This window comes from Neofelis nebulosa, chromosome 7 (assembly GCF_028018385.1).
Source record: "Neofelis nebulosa isolate mNeoNeb1 chromosome 7, mNeoNeb1.pri, whole genome shotgun sequence".
Lineage (NCBI taxonomy): Eukaryota > Metazoa > Chordata > Mammalia > Carnivora > Felidae > Neofelis > Neofelis nebulosa.
This window is the reverse complement of record NC_080788.1, coordinates 72,088,222-72,110,306: the sequence shown is the minus strand read 5'-3', so window position 1 is coordinate 72,110,306 and position 22,085 is coordinate 72,088,222. Positions and strand designations below refer to the sequence as shown.

The 22,085-nt window shown below is 41.4% G+C and overlaps 1 protein-coding gene across 1 annotated transcript; it reads left to right on the top strand.

The window, feature by feature from the left end:
* The first annotated feature begins 493 nt into the window (after window positions 1-493).
* TTC5 (tetratricopeptide repeat domain 5) lies at window positions 494-21,471 on the top strand. The gene is made up of 10 exons (XM_058738351.1): window positions 494-577; window positions 4,412-4,544; window positions 6,001-6,212; window positions 6,597-6,747; window positions 8,505-8,596; window positions 11,850-11,906; window positions 13,372-13,518; window positions 14,379-14,593; window positions 17,825-17,969; window positions 21,249-21,471. The coding sequence occupies exons 1-10, from the start codon at window positions 527-529 to the stop codon at window positions 21,366-21,368; spliced, it is 1,323 nt and encodes a 440-aa protein (XP_058594334.1). The 5' UTR covers window positions 494-526; the 3' UTR covers window positions 21,369-21,471.
* Window positions 21,472-22,085: the final 614 nt, after the last annotated feature.

Below are 22,085 nucleotides of genomic sequence, written 5' to 3'. Positions count from 1 at the left end.
TCTCTCAAAGATAAATAAACATAAAAAAATTAAAAATAAGTAAAATAATGGCCTCTGTCCTCCATAGAATTCAGTCTCGTATGCATGTTTTTCCTTAATGATGTCTTTGATTTGGCTCTTTTTGCTCAAAAGAATCATATTTACTTTAAGGCATTACAGGTACATTTGATATTACATGATAGATAAGTGACACGTTATCTATAAAGGAAATTTTATGCCTTTTCACATTGAGAAATGTGTTTACATTATAACTTTATAGTGATTCTCATAAGAAAACTGGAGAATTTTTGTTTTTTCCCTGAAATCATAAATTACCATTGTGATTTGTCAAATTTATAATTTGTCCATTTTTTTTAAAATTAAAAATAACGTTTGGATACATGTAAAACCCAAACCAACCAGCTCCTCTACTCAGGTGCAGGTAAGCCTCCAGTACCCTAGATGTCGCTCTGGCTCCACGATGGGGGTGGGCCTGAGTCTCTGTGGTTACAAAGTTGGGGGCGGAGAAGCCGAGACTGGCTGGGAAATGATGGCTGATGAAGACGAGGAAGTCAAGCAAATCTTGCAGAAATTGCAGGTGGGAGTCATAGGTTAAAATCTATATGTGCTTTTGTTACTCGGGAAGAAGGGGGGAGTCCAGTTTATATATTACCAGCGAATTACTTGGCGCATGCAGGACGCTGCATGTGTTAGTGAGGTTACTATAACAACTCCTGAGGGTTCGCCCGCTGGCGGAGAGGGGAGCCTCCCCTGTTACGGAAGGGGCGCAGCGGGGTGTTGGGACCTTCTGCTGCTGACCTGCGTGCACTCAACTTCACTCCTGTTTGGAAGAGGATTTGTTGCTCCTAAGTTTATTCTTGCGCTTCTAAATTTATTCTTCAACGTTCTTACGGAGTTTTGTTTTGTTTTGTTTTGTTTTTCCGATTCATCCATAACAGATAGTATACACATGTATGTAGCAGATCTGCAGGAGCTATTATCATGTATTGTTTTCATTCCCACAAAGGCCATTTCTTTACTACTTCTCTGCTTTGAAATTGGCCATTTCTTTACTACTTACCTGCTTTGAAATTGGCAACAAGCACAGTAATAGCTTGCACCCCTTGTATCCTGGTTACTCCTCTCAGGACTGCACGGTTTTGATTCTTTTGCACACTTGCTATTCCAGTTTGGGGTCTGATGCAGAGGGTCCATACTCCACCCAGTTCACAGTTGACTGCAGTTGTGAGGAGGGCTAGTCTTTTGTACTTGGTAGGTATGAGCTAACTGGTTACTTGCTCTTTACCTTATTTCCATGACCCAGTATTTTCCTTAAAACTCAGAAACTCAGTTCTTTGTGTTCTAAGACAGCCTGAAATTTAAACATTAGACCTGTGACAGGTTATACCCTGACTAAAGTCTTGTAATGCAAAAAAGTTTAAACATTGGTGGCATTTATTTGTTTCTTGAGCCTATTAAAATAACATTTTTTTAGAGTGTGAGCTTTATTTTACTTCCAGTTGACTTGGATTAATTTATTTTCATTCCCTGCCGTGACTCGCTGAAATCAGAGATTATCAATCCTGGCTCCATATTAGAGACGTTGTATATATGTATTTGCATACAAATAGAAAAAAGTCTGAAGAGGTATACTAAACAGTAGTTATCCCTGAGGTTGTTCGGGTGATTATGAGGAATTTCTTACTTTGTATTTTTTACATGTACATACTTGAATTTTAGCACCTTACATATATTGATTTTTCCATGAGACAAAAAGTTATTAAAAATGTTCACTGCAGTGGGGCACCTGAGTGGCTTAGTTGGTTTAGTGACTGACTCTTGATTTTGGCTCAGGTCATGATCTCACAGTTGGTGAGATCGAGCCCGGCGTTGAGCTCTGGGCTGACAGCACAGATCCTGCTTGGGATTCTCTCTGTCTCCCTCTCTCTGCCCCTCCCCTGCTTGCATGTGCGCGCTCTCTCTCTCTCTCTCTCTCTCTCAAAATGAATAAATAAACATTAAAAAAGTGTTTACTGCAGCAAAACAAAACTAAACAATCTCATGCATATTTGCTTTCACAGCTAGAATGAGACAATGAGACCCTCTCTAATTAAAATTCCTAATTGGCAGCCATGCTGATTGCAGGACAAAAGGAATTGTATTGTAAGTTTTGCTGAGAACTGTCTTTTCCTGGGCTCATTTGTCGTAGGTGGACTAAGCATGTATGCTGGGAGTACCTTGGGGTAGGTGGGCAGGAGTGGTGCAGGAATGGAATGGGGGGAATGGAGTAGAGGAGAGGAAAAAGATAGTGATGTTACTATTTATGGGAATGGTGGTACATTTTGATTTCTGCCTAAAAAGGGAAAAAGGAATGTAATAAAAGGATATTTTTCAAAGTGTGTTTTATAGACCATTTTCATTTCAGCCATCTAAAGTGCTTGTTAATAGGTGATTTGAGTTCTGCAAAAACTTCTAAAACTAGAATCTGTGGGCTGTGTCCTGAAAATAGTGCACACAATAAAATTTGAAAAATATCGCTACTACAGAGGATACTGTCCATTCTCTTTGCTCTGGGTGGGGTTTTAAATTAAGTACAGCACATAACCTGTTGGTTAGAGACAGGGATGATTCATTAAACCATTAAGTGAACATTTTTTTTAAAGTGTTTATTTATTTTTGAGAGAGAGCACAAGTGGGAGAGGGGCAGACAGAAGGGGACAGAGGATTCGAAGCACGCTCTGTACTGACAGCAGAGAATCCAATATGGGGCTTGAACTCATGAACCATGAGATCATGACCTGAGCCAAAATCAGACACTTAACCAACTGAGCCACCCAGGCGCACCTCAGTCAACATTTTTAATGAGGGCCTATCATGTCCCAAATCCTGTTGTAGTGCTTATGTATAGTTCTGAACATGGGAGACAGGAGATTAAGACCCTCCCATCATGGAGCTTACATTCTAGTGGTGGAGACAGACATAGGCCACATAATTTCAACTGATAAGTACAATGGAGAAAAATAAGAGTGTGATTTAACAGTGGGCAAAAGTGGAAGTGGTTACTTTAGTTTGGGGAGTCATGGAAAGCCTCTCTGAGAAGTTGATATTGAACGGAGATCTAAATGATGATGAAGAATGAGGCATGCAGAGATCTGGTGGAAGAATGTCCAGGCAGGGGGAACAACATGTATAAGGCTCCCAAGGTGGGACTGAGCTTGCTGAATCTGAACAACTCCATGAAAGCCAATGTGGCTTGAGTATTGTAGAGGGGAGAGTGAGAAGTGAAGTTTGTAGCAGGGTGAGTAGTGTGAGGTCAGATCGTACAGTCTTCTCAGCTGTGGTTAGGAGTTCGATTTTATTCTACAGTGGAAAACTGAGAGTTTGTGAGATGATGTATATATTTGTAAAGTCATTCCAACTATAATGAGGAGAATAGGAGAGAATAGAAACAAGATGATCAGGTAAGAAACTATTGCAATAGTCCAGGCAAGTAATGGTGCTGATTTAGTCCAGGATATTACTAGTGGGATGGAGATAGGTAGATGGATTTAGTTGTGGAGGTAGTTACGATGTGACAGATGTGTTGTGAATTGTGTTATATATTTCTGCTGCTGTTCATTTTCAGGAAAGAACAGGTAATGGAAAAGCTTTGGTGTCCCAGGAAGACTCAGAGACAGAGGTATTTAAAATAGGAAAGGGAACATTTACTTGGGAAGAATACAAGAGAGCCAGAAGGTGACTTGACAAAAACAAAACAGAACAAAACAAACAAACAAAAATAGGAGTATTTGAAGAAACAAAATCCTGGAAAAACACCAAGGTTCTCAAATTGGTCTGTTTGTTGTGGAAAACAGTGGCTCTCACATGTTTATCATATTCACAAAGGTCATATATTTTCAGATACCAGCATAGGAAAAATCAGAGATCAGGTTATTTTTGTCAGGAAGCCCAGTTTTCAGGGGAAATTTCAAAGTTTTATACTCTGGAGGCCAGTCCCATATTGGATTATCTTACTAACTTTTTGTTTTATCTCAAGTTGCAAAGTGTTTCCCTCCTCTTGACTATGGTATATGAAGTGCTTAGCCATACTGGAAGCCCTGCTGGGGCTGGGAGAGAGACAGCTGTCATCATGGTGCACAGACTGGCACGGAACTTCACCAGAGTGGTCCTGGGACAGTGGCTACTTTTCTTCATGACCTGTGCATTTTGGTAGACCTGTCCGCCTGCCTCTTGTGTCATTCCTAGTGAGATAGAGAATCAATAATTCTAGCCCCCAACTGGTATGGCCAGCCAGTCTCAAATTTCCTTGTCTGCCGTTCGCTCCTCTTTTCCACAGAAATCTTGAGTAAAAGGTGAAAGATTTACACGATCTGAAGAGAAACCAGAGCATGGTGTTCTCTCCTCTTAATGGTACCCTTTTTACACTTCCTAGGAACTGGTGGATCAGCTCTATTCGTTTCGAGAGTGCTATTTCGAGACACATGGTGTGGAGGATGCTGGAAGGAAGCAACAGGATGTGCAGGAAGAGATGGAGAAGACCCTGCAGCAGATGGAGGAAGTAGTGGGTACGAGTCGCAAAAGAGCATGGAGCCCCCGGCGGGAGGCTAACTAACGTGCGGCAGAGTTTTGCTCTCTCTCTGTAAACTCTGCTATATTGTTTGTGGCTGTGGCAGGATGGTACAGCAGAATATTTCTTCTTTTTAAAAAAAAATTGTTTTCAAATTTTTTTTTTTTTTTTTGAGAGAAAGAGCAAGCGAGCAAGCAGGTGAGGGGCAGAGAGAGGGGGAGACACAGAATCTGAAGTGGCTCCAGGCTCTGAGCTGTCAGCACAGAGCCCAACGCGGGGCTCAAACCCATGAACTATGAGATCATGACCTGAGCCGAAGTTGGATGCTTAACCGACTGAGCCACCCAGGCGCCCCAACAGAATATTTCTTCTAAGGGCCACTGTGTAGGATGGCAGCCTACCGGTCCTCTAGACAATGTTTTCCAAAGTTTGATTATAGCGAATGCCATGAAATAAAAGAACATATTTTTTTCTGAGACTGTTCTTCTTAATTGACCTTTCTGCTTCTAATTTTTTTTACTTCCAAATTTTTTTTTTTTTTTTAATTTTTTTTTTTTTTTTTTCAACGTTTTTTTATTTATTTTTGGGACAGAGAGAGACAAAGCATGAACGGGGGAGGGGCAGAGAGAGAGGGAGACACAGAATCGGAAACAGGCTCCAGGCTCCGAGCCATCGGCCCAGAGCCTGACGCGGGGCTCGAACTCACGGACCGTGAGATCGTGACCTGGCTGAAGTCGGAGGCTTAACCGACTGCGCCACCCAGGCGCCCCTACTTCCAAATTTTTTATATAATGATCATGCCATTATCTTTCTAAATATTTCTTCCTGCATTTAGTCTTATCCTTTTGTTTGCCTCTTTGCTCAAGTGTATTCAAAGATTCCTGCTGCTGACTGGTTAAAGTCTCAGCACCTTAATTTGGTATGAATTAAAATGGTATTCAAGTCTCTATTGTCTGACCATTTCTGTTGTTTGTTTGTTTTCTTCTACTCTTCTCTCTGCCTACTTACTTACAGAGGAACTTTCTGTTTCTTTTGGGTTGGACTATCAATTCTTCCTTGAACATGCTACAGGGGTTTCTGCCTCTCTGTCTTGGTTTACATAGTTTTCTCCTTTTCACTTTTTAAAGCTCATTCATTGGGATATGCCATATGCCCCTTTTCATTGTTGTTTTTATTTTCCACGTATATGCTTTGTTCTCTCTATCGGCTCTCTACCAGAGGGGCAATAAGTCCCTCCAGGGTAGGGATAATGCTTTCTTTGTTACCCCATTACCTAATACAGTACTCTGCATATGGTAGGCTTTCAATAATTGGTTTGTTCATACAGATTTTCTTGAACTGTTTCATTCCTAGGGCTGACCTGAGGTTATTTCTTGAGAGAAAGTGTCCTGGTCTTATCTGTAAGATTGCTTCAGTTTTTCCAATTGCCTTTATCTTTTTCCCCTTCCACCTAGGTTCTGCCCAAGGCAAGGCCCAGGTTCTGATGCTGACTGGGAAGGCACTGAATGTGACTCCTGACTATAGCCCTAAGGCTGAGGAACTTCTGTCCAAGGCTGTGAAGCTGGAGCCCAAGCTGGTGGAAGCCTGGAACCAGCTGGGTGAGGTGTACTGGAAAAAAGGGGATATTGCGTCTGCCCACACCTGCTTCTCTGGAGCCCTCACCCATGTGAGCCTTCTGTTATACTCTTGGAAAACACCGATGGGAAAGATGAGATTCTTTTGGTTCTATGAATTTCCCTAGGATATGAATACCAGAATAGAACTATACTGGAACTAGGAGAATGAAATCAGAGGGGAGGGAGAGTCGGAGCAGACCTGGATGAGGAAAATAGGGCCAGGGGACTGAGAAAGGAAGAAGATGATGGGATCAGGTTCAGGGATAGATGAGAGGTGAAGAAAGATTAACAACCAAGTTGATCCTTGTAGATAGGGGTCTAAGATATAGACGGCAGTAAGAATTAAGATGAAAAATTAGATTTAGAAGATTAAGATGCATAAGAAAGGGGAAATAGAATCAGGAAGGGTGAGTATGTGTCTTCTCCATTTGCAGTGCAAGAACAAAGTCTCCCTTCAAAACCTGTCCATGGTGCTTCGCCAGCTGCGGACTGACACTGGAGATGAACATTCTCGTCATGTAATGGACAGTGTCCGACAGGCTAAGTTGGCCGTGCAGATGGATGTCCATGATGGCCGTTCCTGGTGTGAGTGCTCTCAAAAGAAAAAGGTCTCCAAGTTTCTAGAGCAGTGGTTCTCAGTATGGCTACACTCCACAATCATCTGGAGCCCAACCGTTGAGTCTGGTTCTAAGTGTCTTTGTTTTGAAGAAGCCGGAAAGGTATTTTAATGAGCCACTATTCTAGGAACTCTTGGATCGTTTCATCTAAGAGAAGACACTTACTTGCACATAAGCAAGGCAGGACTTTTGTGCAGTCTGTTCAAGTTTCTCCTTTGGGTCTATGTTTGCCTCTTTATCCTAGTGGAATTTGGGGTATACTAAATATAGTGTTATCACTGGATTTTGTCAGATGTGGGACCTTTCAAATAGACCCTTGAGGGTGACCAGAATAAGTTATATCTTGAACCTGGGCTCTGAGATGATTCATCACTATGTATCTCAGTTTTTTCTCTGCTTAGGAGGGGCAGGATGGCTGGAGTGGGCTGGAAGTGGGTGTTTCGCCTCTCCTAGGTACAAGGATAGAGCCAGGTGCATATTTTCCTTCCTCAGATCAGTTAGGCTCTGGTTAGATAGTTTCTGCCAAGGGCAGACCTTGTTAAGAACAGGGATCTCTGGTGTAGTTCAGAACAGTTCTTTCTCTCCTTCCCCTTGCTGGAAGTATGAGGGGATTTTTCTCTGATACTTGCTGTGGGAATCTGGCTGGTTGAAGCTTCTGGAGGTAAATCTCACAGTATTGTGGGGGCCTCCTTATGACCTGGACCTGTCATAGACTCTTAAGTCTGAAGTTCTTTCTTGTCTGGCGAGAAAATGGGACGCAGGATTAAAAGTGAGAGATGGCTAATGTCTGGGAAAAGACAACCTGGTATAAGGGTCTTTGCCCCTTTTTTTTTATTAGGATCAGAAGGCTTACAAACATGGTGATGGACGTGCACAAAGAGACAGTCTGTGTGTGAACATTAACTCATGGACGTGAGGGAAAGGGGGTCTTGAAGATATTCGGGGTTAGGGGTTTGGGTTAATACAAAACAAAATCCTGGCACCAAGTGGAAGGTTGTATACAGCAAACAGGGGGCACTACCTCTGTTTATCTTAGGTAGCCTAGGGGATGAGACAGAGCAAGTAACCTCAGGGTTAACAAGGCACCTTTTTCTTTTGCTAATCAGCTCCGCTCAGGGCAGCTTCACCCACAGGCAGGCAGCAGTCTATAGCCCTAGTTACCTGTTTACCTAACTTGATCCTTCCCTCCTGTGAAAGCAGCTTTCTGCTGTAGTGCTAAATTGGGGGGCGCTTCTGCCCTGAATATCTAATCTTGGTTATTTCATATACCTGTGTTCTGTATTGGGGCCTTCGTCCCGCCCTCTCTATACTTATTTATCTAATCTTGTTTACCCAAACTTGGGTGTGAACATCCTATGGCTTTGTAATTCGTTAAGCCTTGTTAACCCATTGGTGTAAGCCCGGGGAATTTCTAAGTTTATTGCCCCACAGGGACCCCTGGAGTTTCTTGCTCCCAGACTTGTCCACGCTGAACCTCCAGCACTTTGTCAGTTACAGTTCAGGTGTGCCTACCTCAGCACCGGGTCCTGCAGCTCGTGAGTGTCTGCCCTGGTCACTCCCTGTGTTCGCCTGACTCTCTCCAGTTTTAGGGGCAGTGGTTTGCCCTGTGTCGTTCCCTGTCTTCTGGATCCAAGAAGAGTTGAGGATTTTTCAGTCTGTCAGGATGGAGTGGTAACTTCCAAGCCCCTTACACAAGGAGCCGGAAACCCTTTGTTTCTCTTTCAGATATTCTGGGGAATGCATATCTTTCTCTTTACTTCAATACTGGCCAGAACCCTAAGATCTCCCAGCAAGCCCTCAGTGCCTATGCCCAAGCAGTAAGTATTTATGGTCACCCCGGCCAGATGAATAGAGGTAGCAACAGCAGTTTCCATGTGGCTCTTTAGCAAGCAGCATGGGTGGTCATTAGTGGCGTTCACTGTGTGTGGTTTTGCAAAGCTGTGTATGCAGGGGTGACTTATTTCTTCTTAATTTTTTTTTAAGTTTGTTTTTATTTATTTTGAGAGAGAGATAGCAAACAGGGGAGGGGCAGAGAGAGAGGGAGAGTGAGAGAATCCCAAGCAAAGCTCCATGCTATCAGCACAGAGCCCCCCATTGTGGGGCTCAAATTCACGAACCAGAAGATCATGACCTGAGCCAAAATCAAGAGTCAGACACTCAACTGACTGAGCCACCCAGGCACCCCTATACCTTCTTATAACTTGAGTATTAGCAACAGCCTGCAAGGGTGCCTCACTGCTAGACAGCTCTTTGAACTATCCAGGTTTCCTGTAGGCATGTATAACCAATCACAGAGCCCATCCCAACATGTTCATCTTTTGTAGTGGGGAAAAAGTCTATATTAAAATAATGCTTATTGGGGCGCCTGGGGGGCCCAGTTGGTTAAACATCCAACTTTGACTCAGGTCATTATCTCCCCACTTGTGGGTTTGAGCCCTGTGTCGGGCTCTGTACCTAACGACAGCTCAGAGCCTGGATCCTGCTTCAGATTCTGTGTCTCCCTCTCTCTGCACCTCCTCCACTTGCACTCTGTTTCTTTCTATCTCAAAAATAAACAAACATTAAAAAAATTTAAAGTAAGGCTTATTAGGGGCGCCTGGGTGGCGCAGTCGGTTAAGTGTCCGACTTCAGCCAGGTCACGATCTCACGGTCCGTGAGTTCGAGCCCCGCGTCAGGCTCTGGGCTGATGGCTCGGAGCCTGGAGCCTGTTTCCGATTCTGTGTCTCCCTCTCTCTCTGCCCCTCCCCCGTTCATGCTCTGTCTCTCTCTGTCCCCCCAAAAAAACTAAATAAAAAAAAAAAAATAAAGTAAGGCTTATTAATATTTGTGTACATTTTTAAAGAAAAATGAAAGCACTAATACTTACGTATAAATTAAGTGCTCTCCCTAGATTAACCATGAGATACTGTGGCTCTGGATTTCCCACAGGCTACAATAGAAAACAGCATATACCCCATTCTGCAGTCATTTCCTTGGGATTAATCCACTGGAGTTCCTGCTTTGCTTAGGCTTTCAGGCTGTTTTTATATCAATAGCCACTTACATGGGGGTTTCCTTCAGGCGTGAGAGTCTGGCCACTTATTATTAGATGCTTCACATTGGCCTTCTGACCACTTTTGATTTAGGCCGCCTATGCACTTTTCTTTTCTTTTTTTTTTTTGCTTTCTTGCTTCTCTTGACATAGACCTTTGCTTTTTAATTTACCATTACTTATTTTGTTCTGTGTGGCAGAATAAAGAATGCACCTACCTTATATTCATGTTTGTAGTTTAGGGACTGGCCTTTTTTCAATCAGGGAGCTTTAAGGCAGAGGAATTATATTTTAGTCTTATTTCTTACTTTGGTGAGTGTTTACATTTAAAAAAATAATAGTATAGTTTTAAAAAATTTTATATTTGGCTTCTGCTAAATTGTTGCTTTTAACTCTTAATGTTGTTACCCAACCATAGACATATTTGAGCCAACCATTTAAACAATTAAAAAAAAATTTTTTTTTAATGTTTATTTATTTTTGAGAGAGACAGACAGAGTACGAGTGGGAGAGGGGCAGAGAGAGAGGGAGACACAGAATCTGAAGCAGGCTCCAGGCTCCGAGCTGTCAGCACAGAGCCCATGTGGGGCTTAAACTCACGAACTGCAAGATCATGACCTGAGCTGAAGTCAGACACTTAACCAACTGAGCCACCCAGGCACACCCAACCATTTAAACAATTTTAATTCATGTGTTTGTACTTTTGTAATGTGCTAGGCAATGAACATAATTAGAAAAATACAACGAATATAGCCAGGAACATAGCAGTTTCTTCACAGCACATCTGTTTACACTTGCATGTGGTTTCTGGCCATCAACGTATGTATGTATGTATGTATGTATGTATTCATTTCTTCATTCATTCTTTTTTTTTTATCATTTTTTTTCTTTTAATTTCTTTAAATTCAAGTTAGTTAACATACAGTGTAGTATTGGTTTCAGGAATAGAGCCCAATGATTCTTCACTTACATATAACACCCAGTACTCATCCCAACAAGTGCCCTCCTTAATGCCCATCACCCATTTAGCCCATCCCTATACTCACCTCCCTTACAGCAACCCTAAGTTTGTTCTCTGTATTTAAAGGTCTCTTATGGTTTGCCTCCCTCTCTATTTTTATCTTGTTTTTGGTTCCCTTCCCCTATGTTCATCTGTTTTGTTTCTTAAATTCCACATATGAGTGAAATCATATGAGATCTTTCTTTGACTTATTTCACTTAGCATAATACACTCTAGTTCTATCCACATTGTTGCAAATGGCAAGATTTCATTCTTTTTGATCACTGAGTAGTATCCCATTATGTATATATACACCACATCTTCTTAATCATTTGGACATTTGGGCTCTTTCCATAATTTCTGGCCATCTATTTAAATTAGAGAATCAGAATTTGACTTTCTTTTTTTTTCTTAATAATTTTTAAAAAAATGTTTATTTTTGAAAGAGAGAGAGAGTGAGTGAGTGTGTGAGCAGGGGAGGGGCAAAGAGAGGGGTCAGAAGATCCAAAACCAGCTCTGTGGTGACAGCAGATAGCCCAGTGCAGGGGCTCGAATTGTGAGATTAAGACCTGAGCTGAAGTTGGATGCCCAACCGACTGAGCTACCCAGGCGCCCCCAGAATTTGACTTTCATTGGATGCTTTAAGGGGGCTTGAATGTAGAAACATGATTCTGCCAGTATTTGGAGCTGGGCTTGTGGGCAGAGGAAATGCTTTAAATAAGTGAAATTTCTTTTCTAGGCTTTCCTCATTTATACCATTATCTCACTATTAAAAATTTTTTTATCAGAATGCTTTTACACATTTATTTTATCTGTATACTATTGCATGGATAAATTATAATCATATTTTAATATTTCATGTACACATAAAAACCATTACATCATTGAGGTGTCAGGGACTGAGTAATATACCACTCAAGCAGTTACTCTATAAAAAGGTGGGTGTAGGTAACATTTTGACAAGGAAGAGGTCTAGGGCATGTTGACCATCCTTAAGAGTGAGATAGGATCCACTGATTGTCTTTCTTTCTCACTGTAGGAGAAAGTTGACAGGATGGCTTGCAGCAATCCTGATCTTCATCTGAACAGGGCAACGGTAAGACGAGTGGGGTAGTGATCACCTGAGTCAAAACAGTGACATCTGGGTCTTAGCCTGGGAGGATAACTGGATATTCACAGGGACAGGTTGAGTACAAACTTTGAGAAGAGAGCCAAATTGTTTCCAGGAAGAGCTGGCTCAGTTTGACTTCAGTGTCTGATGGAGTGTCTGGTGGGAAAGGAGAAGGGTCCGAGGCGGTGGGAGGGGTACATAGAGGATGGGAGGACAGTTTAGAAGACTTTTCTGAAATGTTCATTATAAGTATACAAATAGAATGACCCACTATCTGCAGCTTAGCTGTTTTAGAATTTGGAAGTTTGCTTCTTTGAAGGGATGCCATCTTTGGGGTTCGTGATCACCTTAGCCAGGATAAAGGACGTAAAGCATTGCTGTTTATTCAGATTATTCATTGTAGAGCAGGAGAACAACTGGCAGAAGGGAAACAGTTTCTTTCTTTCTTTCTTTCTTTCTTTCTTTCTTTCTTTCTTTCTTTCTTTCTTTCTTTCTTTCTTTCTTTCTTTCTTTCTTTCTTTCTTTCCCTTCCTTCCTTCCTTCCTTCCTTCCTTCCTTCCTTCCTTCCTTCCTTCCTTCCTTCCTTCCTTCTTTCTCTTTCTTTCTTTCTTTCTTTCTTTCTTTCTTTCTTTCTTTCTTTCTCTCTCTCTCTCTCTCTCTCTCTCTCTCTCTCTCCCTTCCTTCCTTCCTTTCTTTCTTTCTTTATTTCTTTTTTTTATTTGTTTTTATTTATTTTTGGGACAGAGAGAGACACAGCATGAACGGGGGAGGGGCAGAGAGAGAGGGAGACACAGAATCGGAAACAGGCTCCAGGCTCCGAGCCATCAGCCCAGAGCCTGACGCGGGGCTCGAACTCACGGATCGCGAGATCGTGACCTGGCTGAAGTCGGAGGCTTAACCGACTGCGCAACCTAGGCGCCCCTCTTCCTTCCTAACTTCCTTCCTTCCTTCCTTCCTTCCTTCCTTCCTTCCTTCCTTCCTTCCTTCCTTTCTCTTTCTTTCTTTCTTTCTTTCTTTCTTTCTTTCTTTCTTTCTTTCTTTCTTTCTTTCTTTCTTTCTTTCTTTCTTTTTTTCTTCCTTTCCTTTCCTTTCCTTTCCTTTCCTTTCCTTTCCTTTCCTTTCCTTTCCTGTCCTGTCCTGTCCTGTCCTGTCCTGTCTATTTATTTTTGAGAGAGTGAGAGCCAGGGAGGGGCAGAGAGTGAGAGAGGGAGACAAAGGATCCAAAGCAGGCTCTGCACTGACAGCACAGAGCCCGATGTGGGGCTCAAACCCATGAACTGTGAGATCATGACCTGAGCCAAATTTGGATGCTTAATCAACTGAGCCACCCAGGCGCCCAGGAAACAGTTTATTTCCGTAGATTGCTAGTGCATTGTGCCATTACTCCCCTCGGTGTAGTTTGTGTTAAATATACATATAATTGGGAGGTTTTTGGTTACTTCTTGTGCAGTTACATAAATACGAAGAGAATTATGGGGAGGCCCTGGAGGGCTTCTCTCGGGCTGCAGCACTGGACCCTGCATGGCCAGAGCCCCGGCAACGAGAGCAACAACTTCTGGAATTCCTGAATAGATTAACCAGTCTCCTTGAGAGCAAGGTAAAGTTGTCAAAAGGCCAAATCGTACTTTTATCCTCCTGACCCTGTGGATCAAATAAAATAAGAAAAGACTAGGCTTCAGTAGTAGTGACGCTACCTGTAGAAGTGGGTAGGTGGGAGTAGGAATAGGTTTGCAAAGAGAGCAGACTAGCTTCCAGCTTCTTATCTTTTTTTCCTTTTTTGTAAATTAAAAAACATTTTTTTTAGGTTTCTAAAAAAATATTTTTTTAAGTATTTATTTTTGAGGGAGAGAGACAGAGACAGAGTGTGAACAGGGGAGAGGCGGAGAGAGAGAGGGAGACACAGAATCTGAAGCAGGTTCCAGGCTTTAAGCTGTCAGCGCAGCTGACTTGGGGCTTGCACCCACAAACCTGTGGGATCCTGACCTGAGCCGAAGTGGATGCTTAACTGACTGAGCCACCCAGGTGCCCCATCCTTTTTTTTTTTTTTTTTTTTTTAATTTAAGCCCAAGTTAGTTAACATATAGTGTAATAATGATTTTAGGAATAGGATTTAGTGCTTCATCACTTACATATAACAACCAGTGCTCATCCTAACAAGTGCCCTCCTTGATGCCCATCACCTACTTAGCCCATCACCCACCTCCCTGCCATCAACCTTCAGTTTGTTCTCTGTATTTAAGAGTCTCTTATGGTTTGTCTCCCTGTTTTTCTTATTCTTGGTTCCCTTCCCCTATGTTCATCTGTTTTGTTTCTTAAAATCCATCTATCAGTGAAATCATATGGTCTTTCTCTGATGGACTAATTCTGCTTAGTGTAATATATTCTAGTTCCATCTATGTTGTTGCAAATGGCAAGATTTCATTCTTTTTGATTTTTTTTTTTTTTTTTTTTTTGCAGGGAAAGGTGAAGACCAAAAAGTTGCAGAGCATGCTGGGAAGCTTGCGCCCAGCCCATCTAGGCCCTTGTGGTGATGGGCGCTACCAGTCAGCCTCTGGGCAGAAGTTGACCCTGGAGCTCAAGCCCCTGAGTGCACTACAACCCGGTGTGAACAGTGGTGCTGTGGTCCTAGGAAAGGTGGTATTCAGTCTCACCACAGAGGAGAAAGTCCCCTTGTGAGTTTGTTTTCCCTTTCCTCTTTTTCATTCTTTTGAATTGGTCTCACTTGGCCTTTCTTTGACATTTGAGGACATTGTTTGTGGTCACAGATTAGTGAGTTCTGCTTCCCTCTGTGACTGTCTCATGAGCAGGTATAGTCGAGGTGATATCTAACAGTCTCTCTGTAGATTCTGTCATCACCAATTTTTTTCTCTGAGCTTGGTGCTCTGTGGATTCCTACATCCATAGCTGAAATTGAACTGCTGTGTTTTTTAGAAGACAGAGGAAACCTTGAAATTCTCCTGCCTCTTTGTGTTTTCATGATCATAGAAGTTAAAGGAGGAAAAATTTTCAGTCCTGTTTGGACTTAGGTATGACTAGGCAGTTCCGAAAGGTTAGCTTTGAGTTAGAATTTAAGGCCTGATGGGGATATTGTGTCAGATATTATTTAACAAATATTTATTGAGCATCTGGTATACGTGTGGTAGGGAGTGAAATGTAAAGGATCCAAGTGAAGGTGCTTACAGTCTAGTAGAGGATATGAGGTAAGAACATTCACCTAGAAAAAAAATGTTCTTTAAGGTTTAATTTTTTTAAGTTCTCTCTGCACACAGCACAGGGCTCGAACTCATAACCCTGAGATCATGAGTTGCATGCTCTACTGACTGAGCCATCCAGGCACCCCTTACTTAGAAGATTTTTAAGCCTTGAAAAATTAGGGTTTAGTCTGTGCCATCAGTCCTTGGTCCTTCACTCACTTCCTAATCCCTTGTCGACTGGTTTCCTTTTTCTGTTTTCTACTGGATTTGTTTTTTTCTAGCCTCGCCAGTGTCTGGTCCAGTGGCTTCCACTATGTGGTTCCACAACACTGTCTTATCTCTCACTGTTTATTCCCTTTCATATCCCTTCTGCTTCATCCAAACTGAAACACTTCCCATAATATGCCCGAGTTTTCTCCATGGTGTTTTCTAGAGACCTATGGGTTGAAGAGCAAGAAGATGGATGAGAAAAGTTTTGTTAACTAGAGCAGACCCTAGAGCTAAGAGGAATGAGAAGGAAATTCAGACAAAGGTGGATTTTAGGGGGCCTTGAGAACAAATATTTTGTCACTCCTTGGCTTCTCTTTTTCTTAACTTCTAAATGTTAAGTTCCAGGAGGACTCTCTTTTCTCTCTTTACCAGGATGGCAAATAGGTGCTAACTTTTATCACTTGGCGGCAGCTGCCCAAGTTACTGTGTAGAAGGATTCTGAGGCTTTGATTGGATTCACCAGGAGAATGTTGGGCTTGATTGCAGGGTGGCTATGAATTCAGATGTGTCAAGTGATGGCTTGTGTACCAGTTCTTCACCATCTCATTTATAGATCATCTCTTTTGGTGATGTCATATAAGCCCAAGGCTTTGGCTGCCTTCACCATACTCACAGGTGGATCTCCAGCCCAGGCCTCATTTCCAAGTTTTGGATTCGTATATCCAACTGCCTCTGGGCTCCAATCAGAAATCTCTAACTCAGTAGGTTCAAAATTACTCACTTCCTCTTTCTCTCTAAACTGTTTCTCCTCCCTGCATTCCTTGTCAATCGGTGGTACCACTTCTGCTCAGTCTCTTAAGACTTCTAGAAGTTGTTCTAGAATTCTCCATTCTCCTGCATTGTGGTGCTCACCACGTCCATACATTTGTTTTGGGTTTTTTGGTCCCTACCTTTCTATCTCTACTGACTTAATATAGCTCCTTATTGCTTCTCCAGACGCATCTTCTGACTCCTTGTTTTCCTCCAGTGTTCCACAGTGCAGAGAAATATTTCCCAGATGCAAAACCGACCATCACCATTTCTTATCTAAAATCCCTTACTGCTGCTGTGGTACTTTTAGGATAAAGTTTGAACTCCTTAGATTGGCTTAGCATGCAAAAACCCTTCATAATTTACTCCTTGTCTGTCACTGTCCCACTTGTGCCTTTTGTTACTATCATGGGATTATTTTGTGGGTTTCAGAACAGCTATTTTTATGCCTCTGTGCCTTTACACACTGTTCCTGTGTCTGTCTGGGTAATCCTTTTACTGCTTCTTGATATAGATAACATTTTCCCCCCAACATTTATTATAAAAATTTTCAAACACAGCAAAATTGAAAGAATTTTACAGTGAGTATCTGTGTACCCAACCACCTGTATTCTTCTACTATTTTACTATACTTGGTGTATCACATGTCTATCTATCTGTTTATTTATCCATTGATCCATCTTATTTTGGTACATTTCAGAGTAAATTGTAGAGATATATATACTTTCCTCTGAATACTCCAGCGTATAGTCATTAACTAGAGTTTGGTGTTTTGTTTTGTTTTTTACAGTTTTCTTCTTTTTATGTAAAAATTTACGTAGAGTGAAGTATACAAATCTTAGTGTACATTTGCTGAGTTTTGACTAACACGTACAGCTGTGTAACCCAAACACCTGTCAAGATAGAGAACAGTAATTACCAACACCTCGGAAAGTTTTCTCATGTTCCCTCCCAGTCAGTCCCTGTTCTCATTCCCTCAGAGGTTCTTTATTTCTACTGAGGAGTAGTTTTCCTTTTTTAACCCAGATAATTTTTCATCCTTTACAATTCAGTTTGAGGGTCTCCTCCTCAAGGAAATCTTCCCTGCCTTCTAGTTTTGAACATTTCTCCTCTGGGTTCCCACTGTCCAATCTTTGGCCTCACTGAACTCATCACAAGGGAAAAACTATTCTGGCACCTGTCACATTTGTCCCGTAAGTGATGGTTTAACTGTCTGACTCCTGCTTGACTGTAAACTCACTCATAGCTGGATCAGTGTCTTATTGCTAAGCACAAAGCTTGACGCATAAGAGGCATTCAGGGAAAGTTTGTGGGACTGAATTAAATTGACAGTGATGGTGGTTAGAGAGTTGGAAGGTTGTGATGGTTAAATTGATAGACCAGGAATAATGTCACAGCTGTAACATTTTGAGCTGGTTCATTATTATTTGTTGAATGGTCTCAGTGTGCAGATGTCTCAAGTTCTTGGTCAAGTGACAGACTGATGAGTCCTGTGCATATGCTTTAAAGATATTACATGTGTAAGACAAATGAGGACTCAGATGGTAGATGATGGTACCTGTCTTAAGTTTTCTAAGTAACTGAGAAAGCATTTGTTAATTTTGCTGGTATTCTAAAACCACTGTTTTTGCTCTTCTTTCCTGCCTGCTTTCCTCCCCACCCTTCCCTTAACCTGTCTTAACCTGGCAGTACATTTGGCCTGGTAGATTCAGATGGACCTTGCTGTGCAGTGATGGTGTATAATATGGTACAGAGTTGGGGAGTGCTCATTGGGGACTCCGTAGCCATTCCTGAGCCCAATCTTCGGCTTCACCGAATTCAGCACAAAGGAAAAGTGAGTGATGGCCAGGATTTTTTCCCAGCTTATAGGCTCTGAAAGTGGGACCAAGTTTATCTCTTTTAATAAATGTGTAAGGTAATGCATATATATATATATATGTATATATATATATATATATGTGTGTGTGCATATACATATATATGTGTGTGTGTGTGTGTATGTGATATACACACATATTTCCATATATGATGTATATACTTTTTTTACTAAAAAGGGAACCTATTGGTAAACAAGAATTAAAAAAATGGACTGGACAGAGAAAAATACTGTATGATAACACTTATATATGGAATCTAAAAAAGCTGAACTCATGAAAACAATAGAATAGTTGTTACCAGTGGCTGGGGTTGTGGTGGGCAAATTGGGGTGATGTTGTTTAAGGGTGCAGACTTGGAACTAGTAGGTAAATAAATCCTGGAGAGCTAATGCACAGCACAGTGATTACAGACAACAGTATATGGTATTATATACTTCAAAGTTGCTAAGAGACCAAATCTTAATTGTTCCCACAACAAAAAAGCAGTGGTAACTGTATGACATGATGGGGTGTTACCTAACACCATGGTGGTCATATTCCAATATATAAATGTATTAAATAAACATGTTTACACCTTAAACTTATACATGTTAGATGTCAATTATTTCTATAAAAAATTTTTTTAAAAATGGACTGAAATATTATCACTCAGATATTAGTTTCTTATATATACCTAGTCTTTTTTCATAAATATGTATATATACATATATACATTTATAAACATATATTTATAATTATATATTTATATATTTATATATATTATTTATAGTATATACATATATGTATGCGTATATATATACATTCATATGTATATATATATATATTTTTTTATTTTTAAAAAAAATTTTTTTTTTCAACGTTTTTTATTTATTTTTGGGACAGAGAGAGACAGAGCATGAACGGGGGAGGGGCAGAGAGAGAGGGAGACACAGACGCGGAAACAGGCTCCAGGCTCTGAGCCATCAGCCCAGAGCCTGACGCGGGGCTCGAACTCACGGACCGCGAGATTGTGACCTGGCTGAAGTCGGACGCTTAACCGACTGCGCCACCCAGGTGCCCCTCATATGTATATTTTTAATGAGTGGAATATTATATGCAATGTTTGTGAACATTTCCTGCAGTTTAACATATTCTAACAGCATTGTTTTGAATTGACACACAAAGGTGGTGATGAAGATGATGATGACAGTTAACATTTCCTTAACACCTTAACTGACTGCTAGGTGCTGGGTTAAGAGGTTTATTGCCTATACTGGCTCATGTAATAAACACAGAAATCTTCTAAGAGTAGCAGTTTTACCACTTTTTCACCATTTAGATCAGGGGTTGGCAAACTTGCCTATTGATCAAATCTGACTCCCTGACTGTTTTGTATAGTCTGTGATATAAGAATAGTTTCTACATTTTTATTTATCTGTTTTTTTGTTTTTTTTTTTTAATTTTTTTTCAACGTTTTTTATTTATTTTTGGGACAGAGAGAGACAGAGCATGAACGGGGGAGGTGCAGAGAGAGGGAGACACAGAATCGGAAACAGGCTCCAGGCTCCGAGCCATCAGCCCAGAGCCTGACGCGGGGCTCGAACTCACGGACCGCGAGATCGTGACCTGGCTGAAGTCGGACGCTTAACCGACTGCGCCACCCAGGCGCCCCTATCTGTTTTTTTTTTAATGTTTATTTATTTTTGAGAGAGTGAGAGACAGAGCACAAGCAGGGGAGGGGCAGAGAGAGAGGGAGACAGAAATCTGAAGCACGCTCCAGGTTCTGAGCTGTCAGCACAGAGCCCGATGTGGGTCTTGAACTCATGAACTGCAAGATCATGACCTGAGCCAAAGTCAGATGCTTAACTAACTGACGCACCCAGGCTCCCCAGTTTCTATGTTTTTAAATGAAAAAATTGAAAGAAGAATAATAACTGGTGATACATGAAAATTATAGGGAATTCAAATTTCAGTGTCCAAAAAGTTAATTTGTTTGGGAACAGAGCCACACTTATTTGTTTACTCTTGTCTGTGTTTGCTTTTTGCACTATGGGGTCAGAGTTGAATACTTCTTCTGTGACAGAGACCATATGACCCACAAAGCCTAAATTAATTATTATTTGGCCCTCTACAGAAAAAATTTACTTCTCTCAGATCTAGATTATTTTTAATTTTTCCCAATTATAAAGGCACTGTAGTAAAAAAATTTTATATCTGCCTATATCCATGATTATTTACTTAAGTGAATTTCTAAGGTAGAATTCTGGTTCCAGAAGGTATGCAGAATTCTAAGACTTTTGATTCATATTGTCAAGTTATTTTTTGGAATGTTGGACTAGTTAATACCAACAGCAGATGTAATTGCTTCTTTGTAGTTTTCTTTTCAAGTCTGGGTAGAAACCTTTGAAAAATTAAATGCTGATTTTACATGAAAAAATACAGCATCAGTATTGTTTCGCTTTGGTTTCTTGATTATTGGTGAGGTTGGACATTTTATCACGTTTATTGGCTGTTTATATTCCTTTTATAAATTGCCATTTTTTTTGTCATTGCCCATATTCCTGTTAGGATATTTAAAAAATTGACTTATGAGAACTGTTTAATTCACGTCTTCACTTTGACTTAAAAGTGCCTCCTTCACAACTCCCAGTGGGACAATAGTTTTTGGATGAAGATGTTTTAACAACATGTTTTATGGTCTAAAGTACATTTGAACTGGTAAAGTGGGCTGTCTTTTCTGTTATTATTGGAATGTCTAAACAACACATTCTGTTTCTTCCCCCTGATAGGGAGGAAGAAGGGAGAATTAACTTGAATTTATCTTTGGCAAGTTAATTTAGGGCCTTACAAACTCTGGGACTAAGAGTTTCTCAGGCTTCTCGCCGGTGGCCGTGTGCGTCTGGTTTTCATTGTCAAAAGACACTGGGACGGGCAGATTCTGTGAAGGCTGGTGGTACCCTCTAGTTAGGCAGCAGTGGCACCTGTCATTTTTCAGAGATTTGCTCCATTCTTGTGGTGAAACTACTGGCATCTTACCTACCCAGACTGTCCTTCTGAAGATTGAAAACTTGGGGAAAATTATATCCCCTTTGTTAGGGGATATATAAAAATAAACTCAGCTTTATTTATTTGACGTGAGACGAAGGGAAGGAGCGTATATACTGAGGGGATAGGAAGAGGGAGAAAGTCACAGATGTGTATCCCTGTGCTTCCACCTTAGGATCTGTAATGAACCTCTGTCTGTCTGTCTTTTCTAGGACTATTCCTTTTGCAGTATTCGTGTGGAGACACCCCTCCTGCTGGTGGTGAATGGGAAGCCCCAGGGCTCCAGCAGTCAGGCCGCTGCCACAGTGGCATCACGGCCACAGTGCGAATGACCGTCCTTGACTTGCATGCTGAAGAAGGAGCGGAGGCGAGAGGATAAGCTCAAGACCCTCAGCAGCTGGGCCAGCTCCACCCAGTGACTCAGCCAGGAAGGGGGGATGTCCTTCCCCTGCCCTGTAGGACACTTTGTGTCTCGTCTTTCTCTCCTGTTCACATGTTCAGGTTCTCTGTGGCCACACACTTCCCTGGTGTAATCTGTCCTGCCTCTTTCATCGCTCTTCTGTGTTTTAGGCAAAGAGCATGGAATTGGTAGAAGTGTTGGCATCTTGCCGTGGGACAGAGTCCCCACGGCTTTCGTTCTTGCCTCCTTCCTGAGCCTCATGTGTATATATCATTGCAGTATTTATTGCTAAGGGAGGGGGCTTGGTTTTTTAATGGCTTGTTTTTTTTGCAACTTTTATTTTATTTTTAAACGTTAGGTCCTTCCCCTTCTTTGGGGCTGGAACAGAATTAAATTTGTTTGGAGAAAAAATACTGTATAGTTTGGCTTCATTCTCTTCAAGCTTAGATTTTGGTTTTAGGATCACTTCAATCCATTGTTGTAATCCTCTCCCCTCCACCTTTTTTTTCTTTACACTAAATAGTTTATTTCTCTTCCAGTTAAAAGATTTCTGGCAACAGGTATCCCAAGGCAGGAATGGCAACTCCACAAAAAGTCACTGGGAAGCAGCTTCCAACCATTTTCCCATTCTGTCATCCTTGGGGGTGGC

Bases quoted from the DNA above. Each gene is read 5' to 3' on its own strand.
- TTC5 (XM_058738351.1), top strand. From the start codon at position 527: ATGATGGCTGATGAAGACGAGGAAGTCAAGCAAATCTTGCAGAAATTG. The intron at 578-4,411 runs GTGGGAGTCATA...TACACTTCCTAG, and splicing joins AAATCTTGCAGAAATTGCAG to GAACTGGTGGATCAGCTCTA. The intron at 6,213-6,596 runs GTGAGCCTTCTG...CTCCATTTGCAG, and splicing joins TCTCTGGAGCCCTCACCCAT to TGCAAGAACAAAGTCTCCCT.